At 42.1% G+C, this 24366-nt stretch overlaps 3 protein-coding genes across 15 annotated transcripts in view; 1 reads left to right on the top strand and 2 right to left on the bottom strand.

The window, feature by feature from the left end:
* Positions 1-3731, bottom strand: part of ndel1a (nudE neurodevelopment protein 1-like 1a) — a 33593-nt gene extending 29862 nt beyond the window's left edge. The window contains exon 1 of one of the 2 annotated variants that reach the window (XM_021565033.3): positions 3587-3731. The gene's annotated coding sequence lies outside the window, so the exon portion shown is untranslated. The remainder of the gene's footprint in view (positions 1-3586) is intronic. The other variant, XM_021565034.3, reaches the window with a different exon arrangement.
* A 377-nt stretch (positions 3732-4108) lies between these two features.
* Positions 4109-9181, top strand: tex47 (testis expressed 47). Of its 8 annotated transcripts, none has more exons than XM_090202128.1 (8): positions 4109-4293; positions 5694-5766; positions 6556-6659; positions 6867-6931; positions 7721-7943; positions 8107-8263; positions 8480-8538; positions 8865-9181. In XM_090202128.1, exons 1-7 carry the CDS (start codon positions 4177-4179, stop codon positions 8515-8517), a joined length of 777 nt encoding a protein of 258 aa, XP_090058254.1. In that variant the 5' UTR covers positions 4109-4176; the 3' UTR covers positions 8518-8538; positions 8865-9181. The 8 variants fall into 8 exon arrangements, with proteins under 8 accessions (XP_090058254.1, XP_021420706.2, XP_036802291.2 ...); XM_036946396.2 differs by lacking the exon at positions 4109-4293 and adding an exon at positions 4719-4939; XM_090202129.1 differs by lacking the exon at positions 4109-4293 and adding an exon at positions 4855-5174.
* A 76-nt stretch (positions 9182-9257) lies between these two features.
* LOC110491516 (rho GTPase-activating protein 44) overlaps positions 9258-24366 on the bottom strand; it is a 79628-nt gene continuing 64519 nt past the window's right edge. The window contains exons 12-22 of one of the 5 annotated variants that reach the window (XM_036946392.2): positions 22920-23001; positions 22675-22755; positions 21983-22096; positions 21587-21678; positions 21136-21316; positions 18812-18832; positions 18094-18282; positions 15625-15743; positions 15088-15465; positions 14739-14790; positions 9258-13593 (exon numbers count right to left, since the gene is read on the bottom strand). In XM_036946392.2, the coding sequence (XP_036802287.2) occupies positions 14783-14790; positions 15088-15465; positions 15625-15743; positions 18094-18282; positions 18812-18832; positions 21136-21316; positions 21587-21678; positions 21983-22096; positions 22675-22755; positions 22920-23001 (1265 nt within the window). In that variant the 3' untranslated portion in view covers positions 9258-13593; positions 14739-14782. Of the gene's footprint in view, positions 13594-14738; positions 14791-15087; positions 15466-15624; positions 15744-16777; positions 17282-18093; positions 18283-18811; positions 18833-21135; positions 21317-21586; positions 21679-21982; positions 22097-22674; positions 22756-22919; positions 23002-24366 lie in introns of all 5 variants that reach the window. The other 4 variants (XM_090202127.1, XM_036946390.2, XM_090202126.1 and 1 more) reach the window with 4 other exon arrangements.

Below are 24366 nucleotides of genomic sequence, written 5' to 3'. Positions count from 1 at the left end.
TCAGCTCGGGGGATTCAATCTTGCAACCTTACAGTTAACTAGTCCAACGCTCTAACCACCTGATTACATTGCACTCCACGGGGAGCCTGCCTTGCAGTAAGCCAAGGTAAGTTGCTAGCTAGCATTAAACTTATCTTATAAAAAACAATCAATCATAATCACTAGTTAACTACACATGGTTAATGATATTACTAGTTTATCTAGCATGTCCTGCGTTGCATATAATCGATGCCGTGCGTATTCGCGAACAAGGACTGTCGTTGCTCCAATGTGTACCTAACCATAAACATCAATGCCTTTCTTAAAATCAATACACAGAAGTATATATTTTTAAACCTGTATATTTAACTAAAATAAATCCAGGTTCGCAGGCAATATTAACCAGGTGAAATTGTGTCACTTCTCTTGCGTTCATTGCACGCAGAGTCAGTGTATATGCAACAGTTTGGGCCGCCTAATTTACGTAATTATGACATAACATTGAAGGTTGTGCAATGTAACAGGAATATTTAGACTTATGGATGCCACCCGTTAGATAAAAATACGTAACAGTTCCGTATTTCACTGAAAGAATAAACGTCTTGTTTTCGAGATGATTGGTTTCGACCATATTAAGGCTCGTATTTCTGTGTGTTATTATGTTATAACTAAGTCTACGATTTGATAGAGCAGCCTGACTGAACGGTGGTAGGCACCAGCAGGCTCGTAAGCATTCATTCTAACAGCACTTTTGTGCGTTTTGCCAGCAGCTCTTTGTTGTGCTTCAAGCATTGCGCTGTTTATGACTTCAAGCCTATCAACTCCTGAGATTAGGCTGGTGTAACCGATGTGAAATGGCTAGCTAGTTAGCGGGGTGCGCGCTAATAGCATTTCAAACGACACTCGCTCTGAGACTTGGAGTGGTTGTTCCCCTTGCTCTGCATGGGTAACGCTGCTTTCAGGGTGGCTGTTGTCGATGTGTTCCTGGTTCGAGCCCAGCTTAGGAGCGAGGAGAGGGACGGAAGCTATACTGTTACACTGGCAATACTAAAGTGCCTATAAGAACATCCAATAGTCAAAGGTTAATGAAATACAAATGGTATAGAGAGAAATAGTCCTATGATTCCGATAATAACTACAACCTAAAACTTCTTACCTGGGAATATTGAAGACTCATGTTAAAAGGAACCACCAGCTTTCATATGTTCTCATGTTCTGAGCAAGGAACTTAAACATTAGCTTTCTTACATGGCACATATTGCACTTTTACTTTCTTCTCCAACACTTTGTTTTTGCATGATTTAAACCAAATTGAACATGTTTCATTATTTATTTGAGGCTAAATTGATTTGATTGATGTATTATATTAAGTTAAAATAAGTGTTCATTCAGTATTGTTGTAATTGTCATTATTACAAATACATTTTATTAATTTATTTTATTTTTAAATTGTCCGATTAATCGGTATCGGCTTTTTTTGGTCCTCCAATAATCGGTATCGGCATTGAAAAATCATAAATCGGTCGACCTCTAGTCTTCGCTATTATTCTAACAGCAAACAAGCTTAATAAACTAACTGCATGGTAATACTTACAATAATAAAGTAACTTTTGCAGGCAGATCGTGTACACTAGGCATAAAATGGTATTCAATATTGTTTGCAGTGAGGGACTTCAGATGTGCCAAACTTAGGAGAGGCTAGCTGGCTGGGTTAGAAAAATCTGTCTAGGAAAATGAGTATGCAGTCAATGCAAGCTAGCTATGTGTCTGTTCAGAAGAGTTAGCTACAGACATGTAGGGTTGTTAACAGAGACTTACCAAATGATGCTGCCAAGATCCATAGTAAAATCCTGTACCGTATCAAGCGGTTCTGCTAACGTCACTAGCTAACAAAATATTAATCAATGATAGCTGAGCTTACTGTGGTTCTTTGACTAGCTGGCTAACTACATTATATATTTTTTTGTCAATGTATCATTAATGCCATGTTACCTGGCTAGTCTATCAGGTTAGCCTTCCAAAAAGGCACTTATTTTCATATTTTTTTAATTGAACCCATTTTTTAAATTAAAACATTCTCAATGAGGCTACTAACATGCATTGTCATCGTGCATAGTCAGATGAGTCAATTTTCAAACGTTTAACTTAATTTTTTAGCAGGGTGGCAGGTAGCCTTGAGATTAGAGCATTGGGTCAGTAACCGAAAGGGTGCTGGTTTGAATACCGAAGCCAACAAAGTAAAACAAATTAGCTGTCGCTGTCCCCTTGTGCAAGGCACTTCTAAATTTGGGCTACTTCTAAATTGCATTGCAGTTGCCATGGCATTTCTCTTTAAAATAAAATCTATAAATGTCACTGTTACCTGCTGCTGCTACTGACTAACAGGCAGTGAGACAGGCTGTTACTGAGTGAGTGATGAGGAGGACCAGAGGGGTGTGTGTGTTGAGCTGAGTGAGTGAGAGGAGAGCAACGCCAGCACTTGCGCACGCCATGACAAGTCATATAAGAACAACGAACAGCACCAGCTAGCTACATACTTCTCCCACATGTCGTAGAGAGAAACAGTAAAGGCATCTTTTTGTAGGCACTAACCACCATGGTTCATTGAACAAAGCCTATGGGGAAAGTGAATGCCATTTTTGTAGGGTTTTCGGTTAAACGCCACAAATAAGGTCTGTGGAAAACTTGTTTTGTTCTATGAGATAATCTTCATCAGCTAACGCAACTTTTGTCAATTTCGAAGCATTTATTTAATGAAAAAAAAGCACAAAGGCTTCATAATTCATAAAGGTCATGTTAACTGACTGCTATTATAGAACAAAACATATAAATTAGTTAATCTCAGACTTTGTTTTCAGTTTTTATTCCAAAACCCTATTATTTTCCATAGGGATAGCTGAATGAACCAGAGGTCACTCATATCTAGTTTTTAGGACTAGATTTTTCCTCTCTTGTTGCTAGTTTTAAAGTCTTGTGGGCAGGTTTTGAGTTGCAATTGCCCTGGACATTTTAACTGGACCTGGCAACCCTGCACGCATTGCCTGACAAGATTTCCATTATACTGAAAGGTGAAATTATCCTCATTGGCAAAAATGACATCACAAAATGTGGTGCAGAATAATAGTAAATAATTGGCTATATGGTGAATGAAGTTATATCACTCATATGTTGTTGTAACGTAGCTATCCAACTTAACTACTATGATTGAGTATTTCTAGCCAAATTTCCGTGAATATCATCCTTGCTTGAGGGTCTTCAGCTTTCAAGCCTGGCCCCTTGGCCCTCAAACTAAGAGATTATAAACTATCGTTATCTAAATATCTATCGCAAATAATGTAGCTCGGGCACCATTGCCATTTAGCTTACTGTCATTAGTTACAAGATACGCTTAAATTAACTGTCAAAACCAAACTGTCAGCTGTCAAACATGGGTGGCCGCTCAGCTCGGGTACACCGGGCGTCGCTTGGCTAGCTATCGACGCGTTAGCTAGCTACCTACACCCATCAATTCGAAGGAATTGTATTTTCATGCATTTTGCTCAAATAAAGACAATGATATATCGCGTCAACGTTATACACAATTTGATAAGTACATGTCGCGATGTACCTGAACATTTCCATTCGATGTTTCGCCCCCTTTCGATGGTTTTCAGTCCACCGTAGTCGTCCCTCCCGGTAGCTCTGTGCTTGGAGGAAACTGTTGATGCTGTGACTCACGCGCAGCCTACCCAAGGGCAAGACACGCACGTGATGAGCAGAGCAAGCGCATCAAAATTGGTGGACCTTTGTTTTAGCGTCATCTGGTGGTTTAAAGCGGCAATGTACGTTTTCAATTATACGCTTACTGTATTTGACTGAGAATGTACAAAAAAACATTTGCCTGGCTATCTCGAACCAGGATCATATTGTTGTTGAGTGGTGAATGAATTGGTAGATTTGTGGGTGCGATCTAGTCATACTCTACTATTCTTGAATAACATTCTGGGGGAAAACATTTAGCTAACTTATTAACTGGACACGTCTGTTTATTATATACTTTATTTTTACGGCTTTATTAAAGGCTTTACTAGAAGGTAAGTCACCTGTCTTGGATCCAGCTCACAAACAGGTGCATAACTTGAGTCTTTCCCTGCTCCCCCCTCATTCCAGTTCCCACATTTGTTGCTTAGTAACACTTCCAAACATCCATTGTCAGTAATGGCTTCCAGGTCGCACGAAGTTGATATCGCGCCCTTTACCATCTGGAACTCAGCCTTTGAAGACAGAATGTCGCTGCTTGCAAAGCTGGAAGAGTCCCACAGGGCCGTTAGAAAGGTTTGTGCTGGCACTTTGTGCTGCAGTGCTAGAAAAATACACTTCTCAGTGCTTGAAATGGGTGATCTCCATGCCAACTCATAACACCAGAGTTGTGATCCGTAGCCCTAGGCCTATAGATTGAGTGGTGTGAACATGTGTTTATTATTAGATATCTCTGTGATATGTCTGTGTGCCTGCAATAACAATGCAAGTCATTTTTTAACAAGCAAACCTGGAATACTCCCTGTACCCTGTGTGGTGAAACTGCCACTGTGGTGTTTATGGTGTGGCCTGGTTATGTGGCCCTCTTTCACATTCAAATGAGGCCCTATTTCATATTCAAATGAGACCTTCTACTACAAGAGGAAAATGTTTCGTTGTCATGGAGACTTATCCCCTTCAACTGGCAATCCAGAGAGTAAATAAGGTACCCAAGCATAGGCGGGTAGTGTCGTGGAATGTACTGTAGGAGCGGTGGGTGGGATGACTGTGGTGTGTGTGTGTGTGTGTGTGTGGCCGAGGAGGACCTGCCTTCTCCCTCATTCTACTACGTATCAGCATCCCCTTACAAATAGGGCTGGGTCTGTTATCAGTGGATCTGTTGGCAGTCTTGCGTACTGCAGCTGAGCGCAGAAGGATTGGCTTTATTGCACTAGAGGGAACAGTAGGTATCCAGGATATACCATGCAAGTGGTAAACACAAAGGGAGGGCTATCTGCTGCTGCTGCCCCAGTCAGTACTTGACTGAGAGAGAGACAGGCAGAGAGAGAAAGAGAGAAGAAATGGAGACATCCAGCCAGCTACTAAGTCTTGACCAAAAGAAGGAGGAAGATGTTGGGACTAGCTTGTTTCACTGCCATATGAAGCAAAGAAGGCTTTTTAATCCTCAAGAGGAGATGGTTTGTGTAGTTCACTCTCTGGTAGGGCTAAAGGAGCAATATTCAAGAGTCAAGTTCAATGCTTTACTTATCTAAGAGTCCACATTGTTTGCAATGTACTGCAATGTAAACGATATGATTTGAACAGCTTGTACTGTATAAAGAGTGTCCTGGAAGGATAGGCTGTTTATGGCAGGGCCGGCTCCAGCTATAAGCGACATAAGTGGTCGCTTATGTCTTTGATTGATTGTTTGTGTGATTTGTCAGTGGGTCGCTGGTTTGTTTTCATTATTATTTTATTTGTATTTTTTATGTATCGTTTATTTATTCAGTCGAGACAAAATAACATACGCACACAACCGAAGAGCAACACATCTGTTTACTTATCACTATCCCAACCAAACCCACCTCATCCAGAGTTAGGTAGGCTTGTAGCCTTAACTATTTAAGTAGGGCCAATAGGCCTGCTATTTGTCTATTCTTGATACCTGTTCTCTCACTCATCAGATAGCTTAATACCCTTCTTCTCTGTCTCTCCAGAAGTTCCTGTTACACCGGTTGATAGTCGTCGCCAGCCTCCCCCAGCAACTCGCAGACAGGAAAGACCTGGGAGGTCAGCCAAACATTACTGTAGAACACATTTAAGAGCTATTGTGCATTCCAGGGCGGATTACAAGGCATCACTATTTCACTGATAGAGGTCCTTCCTGAACACTGACTCAGGTTTCTCTTTCTCCTACGGAGCATGGTTTTGTTTCTAGCTGATAGGTCAAATCAAAATCATTGTTCAAAATGCTTTCCAGTCACTTTAACTCTACCTACATGTACATATTACCTCAATTACCTCGACTAACCGGTGCCCTCGCACATTGACTCTGTACCGGTACCCCCGGTATGTAGCCTTGCTTGTTATTTTACTGGTGCTGTTTAATTATATGACTTTAATTTTCTATTTTTTACTTAGCACTTTTTTTTCTTAACTTCTTAAAGCATTGTTGGTTAAAGGCTTGTAAGTAAGCATTTCACTGTAAGGTCTGCACCTGTTGTATTCGGCGCATGTGACAAATAACATTTGATTTGATAATGTGTTTATGAACGTATGATGTTGGGACATACTTCCTCTACAAATACTCTTCACAGAAAAAGTGACTTTACTTTAGGATGCTCCTTAGTTGGGGTTATTTGAACAAGTTTTTTGTTATGGGCCACTTTCTGGCTGACACACCTAGGTCTGTGAGTGAGAAGGAAGGACATTATGGTGTGATCCTTATAGAATATAATGGATGCAATAAAGCTTATTCATGCAAACCAAGGCGTTTCCAGCAGTGAGATACCTCACTCTGTTATCAGTGAACCGGGGTTATGCAAGTAACCGTACATTCTTTCTCCTTTGGTTGTACAGTACACTACGAAGAACTGAACCAGCGCTTGCAGAGGTATTACCAAGGAGATGCTATCACAGGCCTGCTTTTGCTGTACCCAACCTGCATGCTTCATGTCATTGAGGTAAACAAGATTAACCAGTAACACCTATTAATGAAACCCATATAATATATACAAATCTGTCAAAATCCCCCGTCAATGCAGCGACAAGGCACTAGTCTCAGCCAATCACTTTAATAAGAGGTGAACCTTCATTGCCCATCTTTCTATTGATTAGCATAAAGGATATGGTATTTCCATTAATGACCATGCTCTTTGTTTCTCTGCTAGTCCTCCAGCGAGGTTCTTGTGTCTCTGCTGCAGGATCTGAGGGACATGCAGGAACAGCCACACTGGTAGAGTATCTTACCATGCCGATTTGAATCAATATATCATAGTTTTATCTCATCTTCTACTAAGTTCCGAGGGTGATGCACAGTGGTGGAAAGTACTTAAGTAAAAATACTTTAAAGTACTACTGAAGTAGTTTTTTGAGGAAACTGTACTTTACTATTTATATTTTTGACAAATTTTACTTTTACTCCACTACATTCCTGAAGAAAATAATGTACTTTCTACACCATACATTTCCCCTGACACCCAAAAGTACTCATTACATTTTCAATGAAAATTGTTCAATTCACGCTCTTAAAGAAAAAATATCCTGGTCATCCCTACTGCATCTGATCTGGCGGACTCACTAAACCCAAATGCTTTGTTTGTAAATTATGTCTGAATGTTGAAGTGGGCCCCTGGCTATCCGTAAACTAAAAAAACAAGAAGATCTTGCCGTCGTCTGGTTTGCTTAATATAATACATTTGAAATTATTTTTACTTTTATTTTTGATACTTAAGTATATTTTAGAAATTACATTTACTTTTGATACTGAAGTATATTTAAAACCAAATACTTTTAGACTTTTACTCAAGTAGTATTTTACTGGGTGACTTTCACTTTTACTTGAGTCCTTTTCTATTAAGGTATCTTTATTTTTACTCAAGTATGAGAATTGGGTACTTTTTCCACCACTGGTCAAGCATGTGCATTCCAGCCAAAGTCAATATAGCTTGACTAAAAACCCAGCCATAAACATTGCTTGACATGCTGTCTTGATGTTGTCATGGTCCCTATCATCGTCATGCAGTGTCCTGATCGAGGCGCCCAGGGTCCTGGTGATGTCACATGACCTTCCCAGCAGGTTGTTCCAGCAGTGGAGTTACAAGGTGCTGAATGTGCCGGCCAGGGTGGGTGGGATGCTGAGTAGAGACGGGCTAGAGAAGGAGGAGGAGGAGGACACCGACACACTGGTCAGCACCGCCCTGTCTATGCTGCTCAAGCTGGGGAATCACCTCCTCAAAGCCACCAAGGTGTGTCATCATTAGCATCGGTTAGACTACAGAGACTTATCAAATCCTGGGCTCATTTAAAGGAATTCAATTAGTCCTACTCTAGATACCATAAGTTGAATCTCTCATTTCTGACAGACCATTCTTTCTGGTGCCTCTATCATCTCTCTATGTATTTGTACAGGGGTCAAAGATGCCTCTGGGCTCTGTTCTGGATGCAGTACCAGAGATGATAGTCCCCCAGGATATTCTGGTTCAGCTCCTGTCCAGAGGAGACCTTCTGAGCCCCCAGCAGTACCTGCAGGCCTACCACACCCCTCTCCACATCCTCATGGACTCTGGTGAGCAGGACTTGAATCACTCATCAACAGGGTTGGGGTTAACTCCATTTCAGTTTAGTCAATTTGAGAAGTGAATTGAAGTTCCAGTACATTAATTAATTGAACAAATTGTCTGTGAAAATCAATGGCTCTCAGATGTTTATATAGTTCACGTTAACTGATAACTTTGGTACCAAAACATTGCCACATGCTGTATGTTCTGTGATTTGTTTAAAGGGCACGCGTTTGGAAGCAGTCAGCTAACTACAGTTTAGTGTTTGGCCAAAAGGTCAAAGGTATGGGTGTGTCAGCATGTCAAATGAAACCAATGCATGTGGTTTGAACCCAGAGAATAACATTGCATGCATCATCTCAAATTGGATCTGCATGACTTTGAATGGATTGTATCTCTCTGAATGAAGGATATTTTGATTCCGGCACAGTATATTCCTTTGTACGCAAGGGATCTTGAGGTGTTGCTGTGCATTTGAATCGTATTCCTTGTCTTTGTCTCGTGTTCTTGTCCTTGACAAAGGCCTCTGCATGTAGGCTTTGACATAGGGATCTATTTTGTGGACACTGTCAGTTAGGGTGATTCACACGTTTGATATTATTTCCACAGAGCGTACTTGGCCTCCACCTGAGCAACTTCGATGTGAATTCTGACTTCTGATGTGATACAACTAGACATTTGAATGTGCTTCCTACTCAATCTTTTTTCACGGTTCATATGCCTGGTTATTTGTATGTGTTATTGAGAACTGCCATTCATCTGGACTGTGTGACACATTCAACTCTAAATAATTGTCCTTGCTCCACAAATGGATACTACATAACAAGATACATTGTTTGATACTGTAGTGTTAAAATACACAGGGACTGCAGGGTAGGTTTGGTTGTATATTGCAAATATTTCATAAATATTTTACTGGATGTGAACTGGCATTGGATGTATTTTCTTTCCTGTGTATATACTGTCACACCCACGCCATACTCACAATAAGGCATGATTAAATACACATAAAAAAAAAACATTTTTTAATAGTTTCAACATTCTGATGAGCATTGTTTTTGATCTTACAGGACATGTCCACAGTAGTTGTTCCACTCTGTGACTGGGAGGGAGTATGTCCCCTGTCTTTATTTTACTGTCCCCAATGTCACTGCAGTTTGACATAGTACTGTAGAGCCGTTATATCTAAAAAGCAACGTCTCTGGAGCCTCAATCTTCCGTTTTATTTTGACCCCCTTGTGTTAATTTATTACTTGAACATAAACTATGCAAAAAGATTCATTAAAATGTACTTTCTTACCAAACAATAGCTGCATGCACCACCGTGTCATAACTTACAAATGTTCAGAGGCAAACCAGGTGTGTTTTATCCCACATTTATTCAGGCTTGGCTGATTGGCCAACCAAAAAAGGTGTATCTTTGTTTTGCCTAATATGAAGCAGGAGGGTTTTTTCATCTGATGGATAATGGGATTGATTTATGCCCATATAAGGCTATCCTCAGAGAATAACTCAATGTTTGCAGACAAAAAGAAATACACTGCCAGTCATCCATTCAGTGTCACTGTCATTCTGTTCCTGACTCATTAGGCAAAAAAAGCTAGAAGTTAGATGCTATATTGTCTCCGAGTTGTATTAAGTCATTAAGTTTGGCAATTATTAAGCCATGCTTCTAGATGTACAGTACTTCATATATTTATGTGACTCTGCTTGGTGAATAGTTGATTGACTGGATGAAAAGTTGGAGCTCAACAAAAATGCAAAACAGGAACTGTGGACTGATAAACTGATAGGGCAGAACTGAATAATTCTACCTGGATTGCAAGGCCCTTTTTCTTTTCACATATAAAAATAAATATGACAAGCACAGGTAAATAGGACCAAAGGTAAGACAAATTTCACAAGCATGATGACAAAGCATGCTGCTGATTTTCACACGTGGGTCAATGTCTAGTCATAACCCCCAAGCCTATTCACATCACTACCAAACATCTGTCCATCCTGTTAAAACTACATCCACAACACAGAGAATTCCCCCTAAAAACAACCTGAGGCAAACAGTCCAAATAGTCACCAGTACATTCTACCTATTCATTTAAAAAAGGCCTTTTCTCTTAGAGTAACTCAACAGACATGCTTAGAAAAACTGTAACAGTGGAAATAGTTTGAGGAATCTCTCTTACCAACAACTGCCCTTGGTACACAGGATTTCTGCTTTTAATAAAGTTGTGTGTTCAATAAATATGTACAAACCATCACTTCATAAAAAGAAGACAACCCCTTTTACAGAACAGCAACAGAACAGCACATTATCACCACAGACAGAAGTCCAGATAGACACATAACCGAACATTCACTTCAACATCCAAATTGTAAGAACAGCCTTCAAAAATGTTGATGCAATTTTGTCTATTTTATAATTTTTTGAATCCTCAAAATCATATGCCATGGTTGGCATTTGTTGCAAGTAACGATACAAAAGACAAAAGCAATAAAACATCAATATAAACTGTAAAAAACTTCAAATCATTTTAAAGAGAGTGGGACCCCCTTCATCTTTGAGGTTTCTCTGTTTCTGTGTTCACAAATACTGTAATTGCACTTTCTTTTATCATTTTGAACTTCAACATTTTTCTTCTGGAATTGTCTACTCAGCATTGCGTTGAACTATATTGCTTTCAGGGGAGGATATTTGTCTTCTACACTGGGGAATATACTCTGTACTGTAAGGTTGGAATAACTAGGTTGACTCAACCGATTTTTTGCCTCGTAGGGATGGTGGTCCCCTTCTAACTTACCTATTGACAATCACAAATACATCCCTTACAATAGCTCTACTGGTCAGGCTGTCGACTAGTGGAAACACACAGTGACGCAGCACTTTCCATTCAGACATGCTGTATTATTAAGCTCCCGGCTGATGACTCTGCACTAACAATCCTAGAAAATAGATTTAACCTTTAATCTATGTCCGTGTTATATGGTACTATTTAAAGCTCGCGGCTGATAACCGTGCAAAGCTTTACTGCATTTCGTTAAGTGTGAATCTGGCAATATTGTGGTCAGGACCAGAACAACACGGACATGTCAATATACAAATACTTTCAGTCAATATTTATATTTCTCTTATCTTAATATATATTTTATCCTCTCCCCCTGTTTTATATACACACACATATACAGAGGCGTCAGTATTTACAATAGTGTTGTTATGGATAAAATATATAGCACTTGAACATAAGTGCATGAAAGGGCAGCGTTTGTTGTGGCTTCCAGGCAATAATCAGTGTTATGGATGGAACATTTCTAAGGAGAAAAAGTCATAGGTCTGTATAGGTCATGGGCGGGCGCCTGACCTTTGAACCCCAACACCGGATAAACCGATTGGACCATTGGTCTTTTGTGCTGTGGATGTCAATCCAACTCCTCTGCACCGTAATCATCGGTATACAGTAAATACTTTCATCACAATAAGAAATACTTCACATTCCTCATTGTGAAAGTATTGTTTTTTTTAATTGTGTGGTGGGGGGACTGAAACTGAAACCTCTGTATCATTTCAATGAGAGCCTATTCTCATTCGCCGTATGATAGAATATAAACATATATTCTAGCACCAGAAGAAATGTACCTATATTCCGGATTACACCCACACACACAGGCACAGAACTGCACCCATATACACACTCACTCTCAGAAGAGTTTCCAATATTTGCTTTCAAACAGCTGAGCCGACTCCCCAGTGACAGGCTCTTGCCAGAGAAGTCTCAGGGCGCTCATTAACAGAGTTACAGAGACCACAGAGAGGAGGTATACAGACAAAGGGTGTTAATTTGAGCCAGTTTGCTACAGCAGGGAAAAAAATCCTGCAGCAACAGGAAATGTCAATTATTATGTGGATTATAACTAATGGATGTTTTTGTAGGGGTTGATACATTTTTCATAAGGGAAAATCAAGTCTGAAATTTCAAAGTGGAAATGACAAACTTCAGAAGCCTTTTAATACCTCAAATACACTTCAAGTTAAAGAAATTCCTACATTGAAGAAAAGTTCTCCTGCAACAGGGTGATCAAATTAAGATCCTACATCTGTAAAGTCCACTCATACTCACTATTCAGCAATCCATTTATAAGTATTCTGTTTATTCTGTGTCTATGCTCTATTCCCTCTACTACAACATAGACATGCAGATTTCTCCCACTGAGCTCCAAGCCTCTCCTATGATAATGTACAGTCAAGTACATGCTAGACTATATAATATCTGTATACTGTATTTATAGTTCTATATACAGTAGAATATCTGTATCTCTATGGTTTAATTCTTATATTATATGACTCATATAATAACTCCTGTATCTCTATTAATATCATATACTCTGAAATGTACAGTATAAACCGTCATTTTAAATATTTTTAAACAGCCAAATGTAATCTTAAACCCCCCTTTGAAGAATGTGATTGCGAATTCAAGCTCAAACTGGTCTTGCAGTACCATTATATTTTCACTCACAGACTATGGCAGAACTCGCCACTCAATGATGCAGCACATTTCCAAACACATCACACAATTCACAAACACACATACACGTTCAGCCAGGACGGAACAAGGGGTTGCCAGAATGCCAGTGAACTCAAGAGTACAAGAATGGGTTTAGGCGTCAAAAGGAATGCTATAGCCTTGGTGACAGGGAGAGGAAATCAGAGATGTCCTGTCCCCTTCCTTTCCTACTGCACTCACAAGAGGAGAACCCATTGCACCAAGCCACTTGTTTTCATGTCTTGTAAGTTAAAGGCAATATTGCAAATGACTCAAATAAGGCAAAAATAAAAGACGTATAAACAAAATTGTTTTAAATAAATCCTTAAAAATGAATGCACCCCAGATAGAATCAATGGAATCTAGTCAACATAAAAACCTAGCATTCGGTCCCTTTCTCTGAATCAAAGGTTTCAACCCCCATTGTCTCAGTCAGAAACCCTCTGGATGTGGATATAGCTATTTTCTGTATTCATGTCTATTACATTTTTTGGAGAAGGACTTTGATTTACAGGGCTGAGCGTGGTACTTGGTCTCTATGGGTGGAGGTGAGGTCTGGAGTGAGTCCCCATTGGGTCAAAGGTCAGAGAACGGGTCCTGGAGACGGGTTGGAATAGTTAGGGCTGGGCGTGGAAACTTGTGATGTCATAGTATCGTGCTCTCAGACTCTTCCTCTGACTCGGCCTTAGGGGTTGGCCGGACCACCGCCACTGAGTTCCTGTAGGGGGCCATCTTGGGCTCATCAAAGATGCCATCCAGTTCTACGTTAATGATGGGGATATCCAGGTTGCAGAAAGAGTCTGGCCAGCCAAAGATCGACACGAGATGAGAAGAGACAAGAGAGAAGAAAATAAGAGAGAGACAGAGAAAATAACTGTTAGTGGTTGCTTAGAAAAGGCCGTTCTAGACAAGATTAAGTCAATGTTGAATGGTGTGTTATACACAGCAGAGAGGTCAGCATAGGCCCAAGCTATTGTTTTACACACACATCCTCAAAAACGATCCGTGTTTCTAGAGAATTACTGACAGATAAGAGGCAGGTCAGTAAGTAATGTAACTCCAGCTTTTCTAGCAGACATAGTGGTTCGGGTAGGTTTGTAAACGCTGAAAATTGCATGCGAAGAGACAATTCCCCAACAGTATCCAGTGCAGTCACCACAAACATTTATCCTTGTCATTACTTTGTCTTTGAACTCACAGTCATGTGAGAATGATGACATCCATAGTGTAACACTGAAATGGATAACAACCAGTGACTGGGAAACAGAAAGTGGAATAATTCTAGAACAGCAGTGGGTGTGGAATAAGGTGTGTGGGGGGGGGGGGGGGGGGGGGGGGGGGTACTGTGCAGTGTGTAAGCAAAGGGGCAGCTGGCCCCGGACAGGACAGGGGTGGGATGTGGCATGGTTTCAGGGAGAAAACAGTAAAGAAAGCTTCTTGGGATAGCAAAATTACGCCAATCTTCTGTGTGAAGTGTGAAGTGGAGTCAGTGGACGGTCTTTCAGACACATCCACAAGCCATGCATCGCGCCAGTCTCAGCCACCATGCAAAGGCCAACAAAATGGGTTAGTGGTGGACTGAACACAGCAGAGATATATAGCTCTATACATATGAGAAGTCATGTATACAGGTATATATACACAGCAGAGGAGGCTGGTGGGAGGAGCTATAGGAGGACAGGCTCATTGTAATGGCTGGAATGGAATCAATGGAATGGCACCAAACACATCAAACACATGGAAACAATATGTTGGACTCTGTTCCATTGGTTCCATTCCAGCCAATACAATGAGCCTATACACCTATAGCTCCTCCCATCAGCCTCCTCTGATATACAGAAAGCTGGAGCCATGCAGCTCCACAGTGAGCCAGAATGGCGGACGGTTGGTTGTTTGGAGGGATGGGAGGGTGAGGCTTTAGTACAGTACTGGAACTCCTGCTTACCCTAAAAGGCCCTCTCACATTTAGCCCATATTGAACCACTCGCTTCATACCGCTGTAGGCACACAATAATAGGAGTCGAAAAAAAATATTTATAAAATGGAAGAACAAGATAAGAGATTAAAATATTTTTTACCTTCTTACCTTTTTTTGTGTGAGTTCCCCACAGTTTAACACAGATGAAAGGGTTAAAAGTATTATCAGTTTAACAAACTACACAAAATAATTCAATTTGCAGAAACCATATTAATACTCTGGCAGGCACACTGGAGAGTGAGATATTCCACCTATACCAGAGAAGAGAGTGTATGGGCGGGCTCCTAGTGTGTTGAAACTCCATTGAAGCGTTTACCTGTGGACATGCTCTCTCCAGGAGACAATCCATCCAGAAGGCCGCCACCGTGCTCAAGAGGTTGGGGGCTGGAGCCAGGGGTGCTGGGGGGCTGCGGCGGGGGTAGGCTGGGCCTCTGCCGAGGAGGCTTGGGAGTGGGCCTAGCCTTGGTGAGGGTGCCGGCTAGCGAGGGAGGGGAGGAGAGAGAGGGGGTGGCGGTCTGGGCCTGTCCCGGGGAGCCGATGGTGGCGTAGCCCTGGGGGTAGCTGAAGCCGTACAGGGAGGGGGTACTAGGAGGGGTGGGGGACAGGCTGACTGGAGACGGCTGACCTGTAGACTGGTCCGACATTCCCCCAGACTGAGAGTAGGGTTTAGGTGGGATGGGGGCCAGCTTCTTAGCTGTGGAGAGAGCAGCAACACAGATTTTAATTGAGAGGTGACAAGCCAAGACAAAACAATCTGTCTGCTTTGTGCACAGCATGGTCTCTCACACACACACACACACACACACACACACACACACACACACACACACACACACACTACTTCCATCAGTACCTCTTCTCAGGGTGTGAGGGCTATGGTCAGAAGAGTGCTGTGACAGCCCACCAGAGAGTGCCGTTCCCTGGAAGCCCTTTTGTCCAATCACTGGAGACAGCTCATTGTTCTTCAGAGTACTGGGGAAGACAAAGGGATATGAACAACAATATGTAATCTTCATAACATCTTCTTCAGGTCGTGTGTGTTTGTGTTCACTACCTGTCAGTTTGAGGGTAGATGGCCTCAATCTCCCACATGTAGAAATGAAAATCCCTGTCGTTCAATGTCAGATAATCTGAGTGACCACTGACAACTTTCACTACTGCAAATGTACTACTAGCTATATGGCAGTGTAGCTAAAGACCCCCCAAAAAATCCAAGCCCAAGCCAGTAGGTTTAATGGATTTTTTTTCTTGCCTTTTATGGCACTATGCAGACAGAATGCCAATGGGTAGAGAGCTTGAAGGTCAAAACCTAACCAGTTCATAATAGGATGTGAGTGACAGCTCTCCCAGCTCCAAATCCCCCCGCCCACTGACAGCAGATGAGGATGGGTGATCGGGACTGGAGAGATTTGAAGTTAGGGTGGAGCTATGCAAATGAGGCATCCCTAACAGCTGTTGATGTAAAAGACCCTATTCCGATGAAGGCCAATGATCGGATAGGAATCATGCCAGCCCATCCATCTATATTTTTCACTTAGTCACTCTTTGTCCAATTCATATTCAGAAACATAACTAGTCAACTACCATCCAAGGCCAACTGGGCCCTTTAAAATGACAAATTAACGGCCACTATGTTCTGCTATCTCTGAGAGTTTTCAATATTCTTTGTTGCTTGGCAACATCCTCCAGAATTTCCTGGCAACATGGAAAGTTATGGATTCCATAAAATAAGGAGAGTTTGGTACTAGAATGATCCATAGATAGAAAAGTTCCATGATGGGAGGAATATCCCTTTGAAACATGAAATTGAGGACAAAAACGAGAAAATTAACCAAATGTATTAAACAGGATGTTGGCACTTTGGAGGGAGCTCCCTCTCTCTCACTCTCCCCTTTGTGTCCTAATGTCCCTCTCTAATTTTGCCATTATGAGCCACTCAGGCCTGTGTGTGTTACGAAGACTGAGTTTGTGTCCATCTGGGCAGGGCGATGTGACGTAGTATTTACCTAGTCAGCTTGGCTCCTCTCTCTCGGCTACAGGCACAGGCGGCCCATGGAGGAGGTGCGGACAGGGGGAGGTTAGAGGTGTGGGGACCGAGGGACGGGTCGTGTCGGGTTAGCACGAGGGGGGTTTTGATGTAGAGAGGGGAGACGTTAGTTTCTAACGGTGGGGGCGCATGCGGAGCTTCGGCCAGGGAGCTCTGTTTGGGGAGGTGCAGGGAGCAGGGCTTGGGGTTAGAGTTTATATCAAGCTGCTGGAGGGAGGGAGAGGGACACGAAGAGGGGGGCAGTGGGGGAGGGCTGTAGCAAGACCAGCGGGGGGGAGGTGTGGGCGACGGCCCAGGGGGCACGGACTCTGGACCGGGGGCGACAGGGCGCGCACACTGCGGTGCTCGGGGGTAGAAATGATGAAGAGGCGGGTAGCAAGAGGAGGAAGAGGGGTAAGGGGGAGGGGGCCTCTCCTCTTCCGGGGAAGGGTAGGCATAACAGGAGTCCAACGCGTCATCGGAGCTGCAATGATACAAATTTTTATGATTTCACAGGGAATTTTATTGTTCTAAGTCAGGGAGAGGCCAATATTGTCACGTTCTTGTAGTGGAATGAAAAGTGTTGTATGAAAAAGAATATGTGAACAAGTCCAGTGGGCCATTCTGTCATATTTGTGAGCACTCAATAACCACTGCAGTTCATGTAGTGTGAAGGAGAACAAGTGCGGGTTTTTGTATCTTGGAAGGTATTAGTCAACCAAAGTTGAACAGAGTCGCATTAAGAAGGGGAGGGGAGAGGTCTAAGGAGAACGCAAGTAAAAAATGTAAAAGAAAAGAGCAAATGAAAAACCTTCATTCAGGCCAGCATTCAAGTTTTGAAACTAGTAAACTGTTTGACAAATACAAGTAAAAACTCTATTTGCAATCTTACATGAACAGTGTTAATGAAACCTGTTCTGACGGATGGAAATGAAAAACATGTACATGCTGCATTGGCAAGCTACTTTTGAGATGAGGTACACATTTTCAACGACTCTCTGGTACAACCTAGATATGAAACAAAACCAAGCACAAAAAGAACTTCACGGGTTCTAGAAACTCTGAAGATCAGACTAAAGGACAACAACAACAACCAAAACAACATCACACGGGGTCACGAGGTCAAACCAAGTTTGAGAACACATGCAACAGATGTGAGGGGCTTCGGTTCACAGAAAGATGAAGATGATGCGTGGGAAAGAGAATTAGAAGACGTCAACAGACTGAAAAAGTACAACAACGCCGTGTCGGGGTCAGTTTCAGGACGCGAGGAGTGTGGGAAATGGACAGCCTTACCTGGCACGGTCACTGCTAGCGGGAGGAAGGGTTGGGGAGGGGGACGCAGAGACCTCCCCCTGCTCAGGTATGAGAGCGTCTGAGGGCGGGAGGGGGGGCTGTACACCTAGGGGCGTGGAGGAGCTTTTACGCGCTGACGACGAGCCCCTGCGCGACACCCAAGAAGTGTCCATCACCCTGACCCCCATGCTGCAGTGGGACAGAGACGCACAGCCAATCAAAGACAGTGGTCAGGGGTCAGAGGTCAGCTCAGAGAGCCTTATCCTGTAGTCCTCACAATTGTCAGCACAGTCTTTACTGTACTATATGAAGTAGAAACACTAGGGAAAGGAAACCTTTGTAATAATGTGTCACAGTGAGGGTGCATGTATGGTTGGTCTCTGTGTGACAAACAAATGTTTGCACCTGTTATTGTACTTGTCAAGCATTCAGAGGAGTACATCTGACACCAGACATCGCAAAAAATGCATTTGAAGTCAACAAACCACACACAGTGTGAGGACATTGTTCACACGGGAACTTATTTGGCAGCACTGTCTGTCAGCAGCACTCTGTAAGGAGCATTGAACTATACGATTAGAAGTGTGTCAGGACGAGAGAATAATTGTGACTGGAATACTGTCAGACAAATGATGACAGAGAGAGGCATTCTCTCCACAGGCAGTTCAGACAAGGGTGAACAGAGAGTTACAGGCAGGAGGAAGAGTAAGTACAGTACCTTTGAATTTTCCTAACGCTGCTTGGTAGGACAAAAACATCACAATAAAGGGTAAGGATCATGAGAAACTCCATTAACTGATTCACAGCGACACTAAATCAAAGCAACTGCGGGAGCAGTCGGTAAGGAGTTGGATCCGAGATGGAGAAGCAGCAGGTCAAGCCTTCAGGTTTGGATTGCAGACGGTTGTGGGGGATGGAAGTCATGCTGAGAGTAATGAGGAGAGGGATTTGAGGGGTGAAGATGGTCCTTCCCAAAAGAGCTCCAAGCATGTCCTACCGGTGAGCCAATTATCACTTAGTTTAGAGCTAATTAGGGCAACATTTCCCCACGGACATAAAAATACCCCAAAATAACACCAAAATATAGGAAGTAACTTGCAGCCGTGGTTAATGTACTCGTTTACTATAAAAAAGAGCAAGTACAACTATGGATAGTTAAAGGCTACATAGTATTCAGATATTTTTTCAATCAATGACAATCACACTCACAAAGACACGGTCAAGGACATGGCATGACACATCACCCATAGTGCTTCGGAGAAAGGCCCCGAATGAATGAAGACCATAACAGAGGTATCAACCTGCCTTCATGGACTTGAATATGGACACAAAATAAAAGGAATCAAAGCTGGGAATGCTACTTCCTCATTGGTCTCAGCTTGTACTAAGGAGCAGAATGCTCCTTGACCTGATCCTGCTCTATCTGAAGGGGTGGGTGTTTCTAATGAGAGCAGAGCTCTATTGATTGGTCCCTATGCAGTCCTGGACATGTTTAATTAGCTGGGATTATTGTGTGGTCCCAGGGCTGAGGGGCTCAGACGGTCTGCTCTGCTGACAGAGACCGATAAGACAGAGAGGTCATTTGAAGAGAGAGAGTGAGAACATGATTGACTTGAAACTAATCCTCCACAGAACACAAGAACTGCTTACAGCACCACTCATCACCACGGACCAACCTCTTTCTCTGAGCTCCCTGCTGTCTGACAGCCTCTCTCTTACAGTGCACATCTCTCTCTCTCTATCTCACTAGTTATCTCTCTCTCTCACCTGAGATGAAGAAGAATTCCATGATATTCTCTCCGCCATTCTCATACCCAGACAAAACTTTTTACTTAGCTCACTTAAAAAGGTTATACAGTCTTGTATGATCTTATGAAGAAAAACTATTCACATAGAAATATGACATTATGCCATTTCTACGGCACAGATATGGGTTCAAATACATGCTTATTTAAGTATGTGTATTTGAAATACTTATTTTCTGTGTATTTGAGTATTTTCAAATAATTTGGCAGAACCAACTACTTCTACTTGAAGTATTTAAGAGTATTTGTCACGAATCTCTCCGGGAACTTTCATTACGCACACCTTTCGTTCCCTTGAGTATTGCGCAGATGATTACGGGTCTTGTTGTGTGCGTTAATCATTGTGCGTATGTGTATTTATACAAGGTACTCCTCGCTCTTTCGTTTGGGTTTCTACCCTGTGTTTTGTTTACGTGTTTGTTTTGGTCTTCGTCCCTGTGCCTTTACACAGCACGGCATAATTTGGGGCTTAATAAAAAAACTATTATGCATTCCTGCGCCTGTCTACTGAATCATTTATACCAGCGTAACAATATTTTCAAAACAAAATCCTATAAATATTATTTGAAATTATTTTCAAATACTTGCTTCCAAATACATTTCAAATATCCCTAGGACCAAACAGACCTGGGTTCAAATGCATGGGAGTATTTAAATGTTTGTTTTTGAAAAAAACCTTTTCTGTGTATTTGACTATTTTCAAATACATAGCAATACTTTCTAAGTTAATTTTCAAATACATTTCCAAATATTCAACTACTTCTCAAAATACTTACTTGAAATGTATGTGAAAATTATTGAAATACCTTAAATAGTATTTAAATCCAGATCTGCTATGCCATACATCTTCACAAAACACAAAAATACGTTGCTAGTCAACCAAGCCATTACCCATTTCTCATGCAAATCCTTTATTCTGAACTGTGCTGTAATAACCAATAATATCAATAATAATTTTTGATGCCCAATCCCACTGGGCACAGATGTCAATTCAATGTCTATTCCACGTTGGTTCAACGTAATTTAATTGAAATGAAGTGGACACAAGTTGATTCAACCAGTGTGTGCTCAGTGGGATGGTTCATGTTCCAGAAAATAGTTTTCAGCGAGGACAAGGAGGGAAGACAAGCAATTAGGTAGTTGACTTCAGAGACAGAGAGGATTTGAGAGAGATGTGGAGGGTAAGATAGGGTAAGATATGGTAAGATACGGGGCAACAAGAGTTGGATCTTCTTACCCATCCTTCTTATAGAACTCCAGCATCATATTATCGGTGGCCACACTGAGTGGACGTCGGCTCTGATCATTGTGCTTGCGTTCTGAATGGTCCATATCCGGAGAGGGCATGGAGCTGTAGTTGGCGTTGTGATTGGTGTGGACTGGGCTGCCATAGTTTCCTGTGACATTAAACTCAATCTCTGAGAGAGAGGAAGGAGATAGGTGAGGCGATTACGTTTGTGACAATTCACATGTATCCTGTTATAAGAACTGACTCTTAAAATTGTGAATAATGTCTCCTAAGGTCGGTGACCGACTGTCATGCTGTGTCTGTGAGAGCAGACGCTCGGCTCCACTTGCTCCCTTACAGAGGCTGATACAAGGATATTAAAGCAACGACATTAACTCCTAATGGATGAGCGAAGTGGTTGTGCCTGATAGAGGCTGAACAGACACTGTGTTTCCCTCACCTCCAGGGAAGAACCAGTCAGCGTGCTGGATGATGGGCTCAATGATGCCTACGATCTGCAGGGACACAGTGGTCATCATCTCCGTAATGTTCCTGGAGGGAGAGAGAGAGAGGACAGAGATATGAAGGAGATAGTTTAGTGTGATGGAGAGGGATAACTCTGTACTGGAAATGACTCACTTGAACCTTGAGATATGAGCATTATTTCATTTGGACAGTTTTCTGTATGTTCATGATGTTAGAGAATTGACCGTTAAAATGCCGGTAAAAGTCTAGAGATATGAAGGTTAAAGATACATGGAAATGACTAAGGAGTATTTTTCTCTTTAAGTCGCAACCAATGACCAGGCATTGCTTTTAAAAAGGTATGTTGTGGTAGAGAGAGGTTAAGTCTTACCCTTCCTGTGTTGTCCACAGCAGGTTAGGGCCTAAGACAATTGCAATATTCCCAGGGGTCATTTTATTTTCGTCCTGGTAGTCATCCAATTTGGCGAGGAACTTGACTAAATACCTGAAAGAGAACAATTAAACAGTGAACTAACTTTACATGTATATTTTCAACTAACTATACAGAGTCATTCATGTACTGTGTACCGCATTGGCTGACAAATCTCTGAATCACAGAGATTGGTGTTTTCGTGCTCATCCTAAAATGAACAGATTGCTCAGACAGAACCCGAGGCAGCTCTTTTCAATTGGGCTATGATAAGGACAGCTTTGACAGGTGTTTCGCAAAAAGAAGACAACCTAAAGATAATCCTATTTGTGAGATTCAGTGAAGACACTGACATGCACTGCAGTCTGTCAGCCTTTTGATTCTATTTCACCTTTCTTACACTCCCCCACTCCCACTTCTCCTTTTGATATAAAAAAATATACAAAAAAAAACCACTCAGTACTGGCTGCTTGAAAGCTATGATTCCTCGGTTAAATGCCTCTGCTGATGTGAAAAGAGCAGTGAGGGATAAAAACGGCAAAAGGTGATGGAAACTGAAATAATTGAATGGTCAGGCAAGTTCAGGAAAGACCAGAGTAAAGTGGATGCGGGACAGAGGAGAGAGAAAGAGCGAAACAGAGATGGCGGCTCACTTGAAGTTGTTGCCGTTGGCCAGGGGTAGTTTCTCGCAGGCTGTGAGGAGGGCTTGGAGTCTCTTGTCTTGGTCTTGAATGCTGCCAGACGAACCACAAAAGAACATCTCAGTGTACAAGAGAAACCCCATTTCCAATGATCTCATCCTTTTAAAGTGATTTAAAAAATGACCAGCATGGCGTACAAATCCAACACAATGAATAAACATCAACTAATGCCGGCATCATTCTAAGCAGATACTGACTTGGAAGCTTGAATCCATTCGTCGTAAAGTTCAAAGGTCATCAGTGGCTCAGGGAGTTCCCGTAGGTAGGATTTCAAAGCACCTGTCGGGATGAGACAAGTGGAGGGTGAGTGAGAGAAAGAGGGATAAAGCAAGAGGACTGGGGGGGGGGAGTGCTAAAAATGAGAGGGAGAGATAAAATAAGAAGGTAAGAAGGATTATACAGTTACTGTTTAGGCCTAAAGACAGCGGAGCCAAAAGATAAAACACTGCCAGACACAGGAAGAAGGAGAAATAGGGGGAAGCAGAGAGTGTGTATGTCTCTACTGTAACTATTTCTGAAGTGTTGTATGGGATGGATGAACCAGGACGTCCTAGTATCCCTCACATTTTGACAGTGCGGAGGAAACCACAACAGCTGTGCCACTCTTCTGTGTGTATATACAGTGGGGCAAAAAAGTATTTAGTCAGCCACCAATTGTGCAAGTTCTCCCACTTAAAAAGATGAGAGAGGCCTGTAATTTTCATTATTGGTACACTTCAACTATGACAGACAAAATGAGAAAAAAATCCAGAAAATCACTTTGTAGGATTTTTAATGAATTTATTTGCAAATTATGGTGGAAAATAAGTATTTGGTCACCTACAAACAAGCAAGATTTCTGGCTCTCACAGACCTGTAACTTCTTCTTTAAGAGGCTCCTCTGTCCTCCACTCGTTACCTGTATTAATGGCACCTGTTTGAATTTGTTACCAATATAAAAGTCACCTGTCCACAACCTCAAACAGTCACACTCCAAACTCCACTATGGCCAAGACCAAAGAGCTGTCAAAGGACACCAGAAACAAAATTGTAGACCTGCACCAGGCTGGGAAGACTGAATCTGCAATAGGTAAGCAGCTTGGTTTGAAGAAATCAACTGTGGGAGCAATTATTGGGAAATGGAAGACATACAAGTCCACTGATAATCTCCTTCGATCTGGGGCTCCACGCAAGATCTCACCCCGTGGGGTCAATATGATCACAAGAACGGTAAGCAAAAATCCCAGAACCACACGGGGGGACCTAGTGAATGACCTGCAGAGAGCTGGGACCAAAGTAACAAAGCCTACCATCAGTAACACACTACGCCGCCAGGGACTCAAATCCTGCAGTGCCAGACGTGTCCCCCTGCTTAAGCCAGTACATGTCCAGGCCCGTCTGAAGTTTGCTAGAGAGCATTTGGATGATCCAGAAGAAGATTGGGAGAATGTCATATGGTCAGATGAAACCAAAATAGAACTTTTTGGTAAAAACTCAAATCGTCGTGTTTGGAGGACAAAGAAGCATGGGGGTGGAAACATCATGCTTTGGGGCTGTTTTTCTGCAAAGGGACCAGGACGACTGATCCGTGTAAAGGAAATAATTAATGGGGCCATGTATCGTGAGATTTTGAGTGAAAACCTCCTTCCATCAGCAAGGGCATTG

The sequence above is a fragment of the Oncorhynchus mykiss genome, chromosome 16 (assembly GCF_057628025.1).
Source record: "Oncorhynchus mykiss isolate SJ-2025 chromosome 16, ASM5762802v1, whole genome shotgun sequence".
In the NCBI taxonomy this organism is placed as follows: domain Eukaryota; kingdom Metazoa; phylum Chordata; class Actinopteri; order Salmoniformes; family Salmonidae; genus Oncorhynchus; species Oncorhynchus mykiss.
Note: the sequence above shows the minus strand (reverse complement) of the source record. Positions and strands in the feature narration are given on the sequence as shown.